General features: G+C 38.0%; 1 protein-coding gene across 4 annotated transcripts in view; it reads right to left on the minus strand.

Moving 5' to 3' along the window:
- Btk (Bruton tyrosine kinase) overlaps positions 1–8,827 on the minus strand; it is a 31,338-nt gene extending 22,511 nt beyond the window's left edge. Inside the window, exons 1-2 of one of the 4 annotated variants that reach the window (XM_063246184.1) lie at positions 8,623–8,827; positions 1,128–1,212 (exon numbers count right to left, since the gene is read on the minus strand). In XM_063246184.1, the coding sequence (XP_063102254.1) occupies positions 1,128–1,181 (54 nt within the window). In that variant the 5' untranslated portion in view covers positions 1,182–1,212; positions 8,623–8,827. Of the gene's footprint in view, positions 1–1,127; positions 1,213–4,471; positions 4,569–8,622 lie in introns of those variants that run through there. The other 3 variants (XM_063246185.1, XM_003471054.4, XM_023565577.2) reach the window with 3 other exon arrangements.
- Between the last annotated feature and the right edge of the window lie 2,821 nt (positions 8,828–11,648).

Raw genomic sequence — 11,648 nt, forward strand, 5'->3', positions numbered from 1 at the left:
TTAGATTAGTTCTTTTGGACAGCGTCATGCAAAAGGGAAATAATTGTTTTACCAGTGCGGATGCCAGATGTGCTTATTTAAGACAAGTAACTTGTTTAACCTCACCAAATTTACAATACTCCTGAAGAAGTCAGTTAAGGTAAAGGAAATACAGAAAAGCAAAGAAAGTCCCCCAAATCCACCAATGGCTTTTTACTTACAGAAAACAACATTTCACATCATTTATTCACCTTAACTTTATGCACAGTTTTATTACTAACTCCAAACTTTCTTTACATAAAGTGAAAATAAATACTTTCATAAAAATGGAATGGTGAGTAAGTAATGAAAAAATCACCATCCTTTCCGCAGTGTTTTCTTGTGAGGAGGGTGGGATTAATTTTTAAAAACTAAACTCCTCATACTTTTGGTGGTACCATGGAAGCAGAATAAATTCAGCAGTTTTTTTATTTGTGAAGCACAGATTATTGCTTACACTAATAGTGTAAGGGAGCGGTTTTTTTTTTTTATCGAAGCCTGGGGCTATCCACACTGTTATTTTGCTCTTTCCTGTGGTATACATGGTTCGAGCATCACACTAAGAAGAAAAAAAAATAGAACAGCTAAATGCTCAAAATGATTACTTTGTCTCTTGTCCGACATGTAGATGCCACATTGTTCTAGTTGTAGATTTGTTAAATATTTTCTTCAGAGAAAAATTGAGCAAAGATGCAAATTTTTTTGCATAGTCTGCCACACAGTTCTCAGAATACCAGGTTCAAATGGTCTCTCACAGAAGTGACAAACTGCAGATTTTACAACCAATCAGTCCTTTGAAACATTCAATTTCAGCTCAAACTCCAAAGAGGTTCCTTTTAACATTACAATTATTCATTTACCCAGAAGTAGTGGTAACCAAACTATAGAACTTACTCTTAGGAACTGCTAGTTCATTGAAATCTCTGTAATAATATCACATTTATTTCACAGTGTATTACAATTAAGTACCTCGTCACAATCAAAGACTCAAGTTACAGAAAACAAAATAAAACCCCAAAGAAACTGAGCAGGATAAACAGTACAAGCTTCTCCACAAACCATGTCCAGTTGTGCTTCTCTCACTGAGGAAAGCACATCCAGCATTTTACCTTTAGTTTTGCTGCAGGATCTTGGTGAATGAACTCCCTGCTCAGATCCAGCATTTACTCCAGCCTTGGCTTCTGCTCTTATTTCCTGTAAGACAAGTCCTTTTGGACACTCCCTCTGCTCCTCTTTTTGTCAGAGCAAATCCAATTTGTACAAGAGGAAGCCTTCTTTTCTCTCTTAAATGTCTGTGCTGGCGTAGGGTTTAGTGCTGGTCTAAATATGAGGAAGTAAGTGGGCCTCTCATTAGCCATCACCCACAAGCCAAGACTGAAATGGCCTCTACCTCCAGATTACTAAGTGAGAGATTACTGGGATTTCCATGGTATGGGATCTCTTTTTTTGGCTGTCTCTTTCCTATTATTTGTTATCCAATCCAAACTCACATAGCCCAAAAATGTAGTTTTTCTTTAGGCACCATTGGTTCATCAGCCACTAATGTGAAAGTAAAGGTATTCAATTCTATTCTTTCAGGAGGTTGATGGCTATTAGACAGCTCTACATTAGAGTATAGAGCTTCTGTGGATACTTGTTACGAAAAGCCCCAATTTTTTTCCTCTAACAGTTCCAGCATCATACAGAGTCAATTCAACCACAAAACACACAAAAGTGTAGGGCTGACCCTACCACTCAGGAGCTAGGAGATGCAGTAGAAATGGAAGTGATATGAATGTGTCACACACACACACATGCAGTTGTTCATAGAGAGAAAAAATAGAGGCAGGAAAGATAATAGAAATAAGAGTTTTCCAATTAAAATAGAGTTTAGGGGCCAGGGAATTAGTTTAGCAGCATAAGCACCTGCCTGGTAAGCACGAGGTTGTAGGTTCGATCCCTAGTACCAATAAAAGAAAAGGAAAGAAAATAGTGTAAGCATTATAATGCTTTTTTTGTTAAACTACAAGTGCAAAGGTTTTCATGTAGCAACTTTTTGTAGTCTCTCAGGTTTGTACAGAGCAGCAGAATTCAGAAAGAGGATGCTCATTAATACAAGTTCAGCCATTATGCAAATTGCACTATGCCAAGGAATTAATATAAATAGTGCTTGCAGCATCAGTAAACTAAACCATAATTGGCTTTTATCTTTACTTATGATGATATAAAACACTATTAAGGACAATATCAGAGTAAAACACAGAAAACTACATTGTCTGCCTATGATTAGTGAGAGTCTACGAAATGTCAGTTAGCAATAACCAGTTAAAAGTGCTTCAAGTAACTACTTAGCTAAAATATACACAAAACAATATTTTCCTGTATAAAATACTACTTAGCTGGTCAGCATAATCCTGGCCATTCACTTTCTCTCCATATGGAACAGGACCCCTGTTTCTCTACCTGTCAAGCATTTTATATGTAGTGATTTATTTATTTATTTGTAGTGCTGGGGATGGAACACAGGGCTTTCCACATGCGAGTCAAGAGGTCTGACACTGAGCTACAATCTCAGCTCCTGTTAGGCATTTACATGTGTTACTTCATTGATCCTTTACAACAAACAGATGAGGAAACTGAGACTTACAGAGAATATGTGATTTTTTCAACTTCATCCTTGTAGTCCTTTATAGTCCTTGCTATTTCTGCAATACTTTGTGAGGTAAGATGCCATCCACTTTAGCACCTTGTCATTTCTCAAGGCTACTATCAAAAAAGTAATTGGGACAGATTTCTCTGTATCTTCTATTAATGCTCAGCAAAAAGGAAATGGTGAAAAATGGGGCAGGGTGTTGTAAAAGTGAATTCAGGATCCTGAGGCACTTTCCTTTGCGTATTTATCCAGGCTAGTGTGTTCTCTCCTGTCCTCCCCTCCCCCTCACTCTGTAGTGCAGGCCAGCCTTGAACTCACTATATAGCTTAAGCTTGCATGGAACTTCAAATCTTTTTGCCTGAGCCTCCAGAGTACTGGGATCACAGCATTCACCACCATGCCCAGCTCATTGCCTGTTTTCCTTCTTTATGTCCTTCCTCCAAAGGAATTTCTGTCTCACTGATGAATTCTTAGAGTTACTTGATGTTTTCTTTCCAAGATGATTCACAGTTAATGGAATGAAAGCATAGCATTAAAATAAGGCACACCTTTTCCCTATCCCTAGGTTTGTTACAGGTTCATGTAAATGTAAAACTTAGATTGAATAATTGTCTTGTATATTATGTAATATTTCAAATAGAAGGTACAGAGAATAATAGTATCAAACATTGTATTCACTGGCTCCCACTTAGTTCTAAGGAATGTTAACATAGTGCCTTAATTGCATATGGCATTTTTTTTCTTTGTTTTTGTTTGTTTTAGATAGTCTCCTCTGCAGTTCAGGCTGGCCTTGAACTCATTATGTACCCCAGGCTGCTCTCAAACTCACATGGATCCTCCTGCCCTAATCTCCCAAGTGGTGGTGGGATTACAGGCATGTGTCACCACTCCCAGATGGCATCAGGGTTTTTTAGAAGTAAATTATTATCAATGGAGCTAAAAACCCCTTTCCCCACCAAATTCCTTTGTGTTCTTTACTGTCTTAATCTCCTCTTTCCTTAGAAGTTACTGATATCTTGAATTAGTGTTTGTAATATCTAGGCATGTTTTTATATTATTACTGCAAATATCGGTATATAAAATGATACAGAGCATTAGTTTTCTCTTTTAAATTTTTATATATAAATGTTAAGTATTCTCTACCTATTTGCCCTGTTTTCCTCACTGTAGTATTTTATAATGTATCTTGGCAGCTCTAACTCCTGTATTTTAGTTCATTTTATATGCATATTTTATCTAGTCAGTACTGACCAATTTATTTATTATTCTTCTGTTGATGGACATTTAAGTTGGTTTTCTTCAGTGATAAACAAGGCTTCCATGAATATTCTTTTACATGGATTTTAGTTTTTTCTTTCAGAATGAATTCGCAATTTTTTATACATAGTTGCCAACCCTACAACCACTCTGTCATCCAACTATGCACTTTGTTCTCTTTCAGTTCTTTTTTCCTGGTGCTTTAATATTAAATTTGGCAGAATTATTAAGAGTTTCTAGATGAAGGATATAATTAATGGGCTAAACTTTGCCTGCTATAAATCTCTTGTCAGTCCCATGATGTATATCTCAGGTTCTTGCTGAGATTTTGACTGAGAACTCTTTGGTCTTGGAAGCAAAGTAGTCTTTAATATATAACTATAGCAACAAAGCAACCTAATTAATCTTGTTAAATTCCTAAGAAACTCTATTCAAGACCCAGTAAAACCTACTACTTATTTCATGATAAGCTTCACTGTCAGAACTGCAGGTAATCACATTTGTAGTGAAGACTTCCAGCCAAAATCAGTTTTCTGGCTGCATTCTAACCAGGAGAATGCTCACCTGCTAGAGTCATACCCATGAAGTTGGAGGGCTTTGGTTCTCTCCACAGCATGTCATGTTGTAAGCATGTTACATTTTTTTCCTGTGGGTTGAGAAACGTCTATGTTTCAGTGATTCATCCTCTCTTCCATCTGCCCTAGAGACAACAGAGTCTGGGCAAGTGATGATGGAAGGAGAACCAGATACTTGATTTGCAAGCCTATAGTCATTGTCAAATTAGTGGTGATACTTTCAGTAGTGTTCCTCTGCTGTATGGATGACTGCTAGGGTGCCCCCTTGTGTGCCCTTTTGGCGTTCTTTTCCAATTAGTTTTTGTTTTCCCTGGTTTAAATAACTGATTTATTTTCCCTTCCATATCAAAACAACACATATTCATTAGAGAAAAATGTTTTAGGTACAAGATACTAAAAGGAAAAAAATTGCTGGGCATGGTGGTACAAGCCTGTAATCCCAGACTTTGGGAGACTGAGGCAAGAAGATCACTGCAAGTTCGAGATCAGCCTGGATAACATAGGTAGACCTTGTCTCAAAAAATCAATACATAAATAAATAGAACCAATTATAAGCTTATCCAGATGTATTAATATTTTGGCAAATTTGCTTCTACTTTTGTACATTTCTTATCATATTTGAAATTATACCACACATACTGCTTATGGTTTTCTTATGTTCCTAACATCATCCACCTATTGAACATACTTTTTCTAAGAAAAATCTAAAGTTCTTGTTTAACATTATTTATCATTGTTTTTCCATGTTATTAGGATCTCTTTACAAACATGTTTTGACAAGTCAAAGTCTACGCATTTTGATACATATTGCCAAAATAGTCTCCAGAAATACAGTACCATATTTTGTTCTTTACAGTTTTTGAAAGTCTTCTTTCCTCACATACTCTTTTCTGCTCCACTTATAATCATTTTTACTCTGGTTTTATTGCAGGCTAATGATCTGTTTTTATTATTGAATTAATAATCTTGAAGATCAATATATTCCAACCTCCAACTTGTCTAAAAATTTTTTTGAAACAGAATTTCACTGTGTAGCTCAGGCTGACCTTGAACTCACTATGTAGCCTAGGCTGGCTTTAAATTCATGGTAAGCCTCCTGCTTCAATCTCCCAAGTGCTGGAATGGTGTATGCTGCCACAGCCACCTTGTCTAAAATTTAACTTCTTTTGGCTTTCTAGAATTTCTATTTTTTTTTTTTTTCTTTTTGGTACCAGGGATCAAATTCATGACCTCATGCCTGTTGGGCAGGTACTTACTCCACTGAGCTAAATCCCCAACTCTAGAACTGCCTTCTTCTAAGGATGAGCTAATAGAGTATTTTCATCTCAAGTAGGCAGAACAGTGAGATGAGCTTCTTTTTGAGGTTGAAATAACCATTATAGCCATAATAGGATCTGGTGAGGGTTTTCAAAGTGTTGGAAGGAAAGCCTGGGATTAAGGCTTCTAAATTTGTAATGCTCTCAGTCACTGCTCAAGAATCTCCATAGAAACTGAAAGTCACACGTGGCCCAATTGTTTCAAGGTCCTCAGAGTAGTTTGTCCCTCCCCTCCCCCTCTCCTTGGCTTCATGCATAACCAAGCAGCTTTGGACTGAGAGAGGTCAAGATCTCTTCTTTAGCTTTTTTTCCCTTTTCCGTACTAAGTATGGGACTCAGAGCCTTTACATGAGTGACATCAACAGTCCCTTTTTACTTTTTTCATTGTAAGACAGTGTCTTGTTAAATTGCAAAATTGTCCAGACTGGGCTAGAACTCAGGATGTTCTTGCCTCAGCCTCCCAGAATGCTGGAATTACAAAGCATGCACCACCAGGCTCAGCTTCTTTCTTTCTCTCTTTTTTTAAAAGAGGATAAAACAGAATAAAACCAACCAGTGTAAAAGATATAGGACTTCAAAACATTAGAAAATCAACAATAGTCACCATAATACCTTTTGATGTCTTCAAAATAGCTGCACATAACTTTGGATATAATAAAAATCAAATAGAACAGAATAGAATAGAAACAATAAAAACAAAACAATTAATGTAACAAAGAACTTCAAAACAAGACTACAGTAACTCCAAAATTACTATCATAATATATCTTGCTATCTTTGAAACTGCTGCTCATGCCATTGGATTTGACATAATCAAACAAAACAAAAGTGAATAAACCCCAGTCCAACAAAACAATGGAAACGATAGGATTTCCAAAACAAGACCGTAGGGAATCTTATTGAGCACTGCCTCAAATGAAAATTTTATCTAGGTCTCCCTTCTTTTCAGGAGTTAGCAATCATATCTTGGCATCACTGAGGGGAAAATAGCAGGTATTCGATGATCCTTTGGAAAAGACCCAAACTTTAGTTTTCAAAAATCATGTCTTCCCCTTATACCCAAGTGACTTCCTGGTATGGGTCTAGTCCACTGAAAGGAAACTCTATAGGAAATTTGCTTGAATGGAAATAGCAAATCATAGTGATAATTTAAAACTGCACCAACACCCCTAAAGTGGGTGGAAAGTTACACTAGTCATATTTTAAGGGGTTTACAAAGGATTCTAAATGAAAACATCAATAGTCACAAGCAACAGGAATTTGGAATTTAACACAAGCAAGTAGTTAAAAATTGAATATAAAAGGGGTCAGAATAGATCACACATAGAAAGCGCTAAAGGATATTGGCTAGATGTAACATTTTAGGTTTCATGAGTACTGGCAATTTATCTTTTTTTTGGAGTACTGGTATTTTGTGGTTTATTTGGTGTATGACATTGTTTTATCAAATAACTGAAGCTCCAGAGAGGCCGTAGCACTTTTGCTTTGGTGACTTGGCATGCAAAATGAGGGAAGGAGAAAAATTGATACACAACTAACGGCAAAGAGAACAGCCCCTGAGCTCTGTAGATACCTTTCCCAACCCTTCTCTAGGCTTTGCTGTTGCCCTGCCTCTAGAAATGCAAGGCATGGATATAGGCTTCAGTGTAAAGAGGTGGATAGCAGGGAAACTGGAGGTCTGGCAACTCATCTAAGAATGTCTTGATTACGGCCAGCAATCCCTTTTATTCTGAATACCACACAATTTGATTTAGGTAGGCCTCATGGGGACATGGGCAGGTCTTAGGCAGAATAAAAATAATAGCAAATATTGCAATATAGCCACTTATCATTACCAAGGCCTGTGTTGTGTTAACTGGTTTACATTCATGTACATGTTAACTGTTCACTACAACACTAAAGAAAGATATTGGGCACAAAGGGAGGGAGATAAGGAAAAGGAAAACAAGCTGGAGAAAACAGTACAAGAAAAATTCAATTTACAGTAATCCACTAATTATTTATTGAGTGCTCCGTGACAGAGGGTATGGTAATGAATAAAATAGTGTAAAAGGTGGGGGATACAGGTAGCAAAAGAGAGAGGAGGAGGAGAGGAAATGAAAGGAGAAATAATGAAGACAAGAAAAGTAAGCCATGCACATGGTGGGCAATGGTAAACGGAGAAAGTACACCAGAACCTCAGGAGTTGGCCACATTGTCTGGGCTGAGGCAGAGGCTATTTTCTTCTGGCCTCTTAGCTTACCCATTATCACCACAAGGTTGGTGCAGCTTCCACATAATCCTTGCAACAAGTGAGTGCTGATCCTGGCAATATTTGGCCTGATGCAAGACAACACAGGTACGCTACACCATAGTCTAACTGGGGCCTTTCCCCACGTCTAACTGCCTATTGTGGCGTGTGAGCTTTTACCGATTTCTCAAATAACCTGCCTCCTAGAATTTCTTCTTTGAGGGCTTCACTGACACAATTATACATTTTGCATAGTCAAGCAATATTTGACCTAAAAGCTTGCTTTTACCCTACTGCCACTTGCAATATTTCTTTTTCACCAAGTTTTTCAGAGCCGTCTCTTTCCAACATTTGCTACATGTTCAGATTAGTCACTGCAGGACGCTTTTTGCTCTTCCTGTTTTCCCCGTATCTTCCCTCAGAAAAGACCCTTATAAACCCACTGATCACTGAAGGGTCTGCCCAAGCCTTGTACTGATGACACTCCCACCCTCATCAGCCTATGATATCAGCCACACTTTCTCTTTGGCCTTCAGGGATCCCAAGAAAGATAAATGTTGTTGCCTCCCATTCCCTGCCTTGTACCAGACTCACCTCGGTTCTGATTTAATACAGGTGGCTTCCCAGATGCATTGAGATGCCAGGACTTGGAAGGTGGGACTCGTTTTCTGAAGACACTGGCCCTGGACACATATTCTTACAGTCCAGAGAGGAAGGACAGTCTGAGCAAACCCCACCCTTTCACAGCCACTCAGTTCCCTTTTTTTGTTTCCTGGCTTAAAACCAATGTCTTTTTTTTTCTTCTTCTCAGCAGCATGGTATCTGGTTCCTTGCGGCTGTCCTTATTCCACCCCCCAACTGTCCCCGCCCCTCATTTGCTTGGGACCTTTGACATTACTATCTTGAGACCAGCTCTGAAAGAACTTTTCTCAACATTACTGGGGTCACTGAGACTCTGAATGGGACTGGGTTGAACAGACAGATTGTCACCCTGCCCACCCCAAAGTAAAGGTGCAATATACTTTAAGGGCTATAGGAATGGTCAACACAGTGAAAGGAGACTTACAGGAAAGAAACAGGGCCATGCTGGAACAGAGAGACTGCCCAAAAGGAATGTCTTTAGAGTCTCCTGTTTTTTGAAGCAGAGGAGATTCAGGGTCACACAATTAAATTCAAGAACAAAGGACACAGAGTACTCATGAAGGGACCCCAAAGTACAGAGCCCAACAGATATAGAGACATGACTTCCCCTGCTGAGTCATTTTCTAAGAAAGTATTGTTTCTACAGATAAAATGCCAGAATGTAAGCCCACATAAAGGCATATGCCCTTCCCTATTTTTTGTGAATGTCGATTTCCTTCATTTAAGATTCAGAAATGAACAATTTACAGTTTTCGTTTTAATTCTATAAAGCAGTAAACCATACTAGGTGTTTTACTCAAAGTGTGGTGGTTTCTTCAGTAGCTTCATAGTGTAAGTTCTTGCAGTAATTTTCTCCCCGAGGATTCTCTGGAGAAATGCAGCTGGAATGCCGCAGTTCATGATGGTGGCAGAGCCACCGGTGACTGATCTGCTTCCCCACCTTGACTCATGGGCACTCCCATATTTTCTTGCCCTGAGACTCTGTACCCTAATATAGACACATCCCAGATTTCACAAGTCTATTAGAATTTTTAAGGCATCAGGATAAAAAAAACCTCACATTTGTAGCATGATAGAGTGATTAATACTTACATTTGCACAAGATAGATGAAAGCAAGTGTTGTATGGATCTCCCTACCTTATTCAAAAGTCACATTTTTCACCAACCACCTATAGTAGCTGTCCTAGTCACTGTGTGAGTGTTGGCCACAGGCATTCACTTTCCCTCTTGCTTTATTTAGTGCCTGAAGTCACATGCCCCATCTCTTTTCAAGGTTCATCTTGGGGTGGGGACTGGGAGTTGATAGGCATACAGTGGGAGATCTAGACAGACAGGAGGACAAGGAAAAGGGCAAAGTGAACCCAGTCTCTTCTTCACTCTCTGTTCACAACTGTTCCCTTACAATACTCACTCATATCAACGGAACTGCACCAAAACAGTGCAGATGAAATCACCTCAGGTCACCTCAAGAGATTCCCAATGTAGTATAGAGCTCAGTTCTTCCTGCCAGGCTGCTCAACATTTCTATTAATGACCTTTGAGTAAAATAAAGAAAGTAGCCTAGTTAATCTGTGAGTAGTTCAAGGTTGTTTTATGATGTACCCTGGATGACTGAAGCAGGGATTTCCCTGTGTCCAAAAAGACACTGATTACCTGATGTGACTCCAGGTGAAAGTGTTGAAGCAGGACCATTGGTAAACATTGTTCAGTAGTTTTTCAAAACTGACAGTAACCAAGAGAAATGTCATGCCAATAATATGGCTACCAGAAAATCCAAGGTGATATTAGACTTTCTTTTAGATTTTTTTTTTTTTTTTGGTACCACGGATCAAACTCACAACCTCACACTTGCCAGGCAGGTGCTTATACTGCTGAGCTAAATCCCCAGCAACTAGGCTTTCTTTTAGAAGAAAAAATATCTGGTACAGAACCAGCCTAAATTCCCATCAATAGATGACTAGATAAAGAAAATGTGGTATGAATACAAATGGAGTATTATTCAGCAATAAAGAAGATATTCTGTCATTTGTACGAAAGTATATAACACAGGAAAGCATCATATTAAGTGAAATAAAACTGGATCAGAAAGACAAGTATTACTTGTTTTCCCTAATATACAGAATATATAAAAAGTGACATGAAGCAGAGGGAGACAGGAAAGTAATAAGGGGAAGGAAAAGGGGTAGGGTAAAAGGAAGGGTAATAGAGACGATATATGCATTTAAAATATATGTATATATGAAAATACCCTGAAATCCAGTATTTTGTAAAATTAAGTCAATAATAAAATGTATTATAAAAAGAAGGAAAACATGAAAAAGAATGAAAGTATGTAAAAGTGTACCTGCTACCTACTTTGCAAGACCAGGCCACACCTAGAGTTCTGTGTTAAATTATGAGTGCCTCATTTTAGGGGAAATGAATGAGCAGTGCAATTCTAAAACAGAGACCAGCATTGGTATACAAATTTTCAGTTATAAAATATATAAATTCTGGGGATTTAATGCACAGCATGGTGACAGTAGTTAATAATACAGTGTTGTCTAATTGAAATTTGATAAGACAGCAGATTTGAGTCCTTGCCATACACAAAAAAATGATACCTATGGGTAGTGATGTACATGTTAATTAATTTGATTGTGGTAATCATCATATAATATATATGTGTACCACTTGAATATATGTAATTTTTCAATTAGCTTTTAAAACAAAGTGGCTGTAGTGGTGCACACCTGTAATTCCAGCTCTCTGAGAGACTGAGGCAGGAGGATTACAAGTTCAAACCAAGGCTGGGGAACTTAGCTAATTAGTGAGACTGTCTGAAAATTAAAAAAAAAAAAAACAGTTGGGGATATAACTCAGTATGAAGGCCCTGGGTTTGATCTCCAATACTGGAAAAAAAAAATCCCAACAACACCCAAAACCCAAGCAATGTCACATGGGAAGTGATAGAACAAAGGTTGATGGTTGAAGAAGG

This window comes from Cavia porcellus, unplaced genomic scaffold, assembly GCF_034190915.1.
Source record: "Cavia porcellus strain 051 isolate PalLab524CR breed Dunkin Hartley unplaced genomic scaffold, mCavPor4.1 scaffold_3, whole genome shotgun sequence".
NCBI classification, from domain to species: Eukaryota; Metazoa; Chordata; class Mammalia; order Rodentia; family Caviidae; genus Cavia; species Cavia porcellus.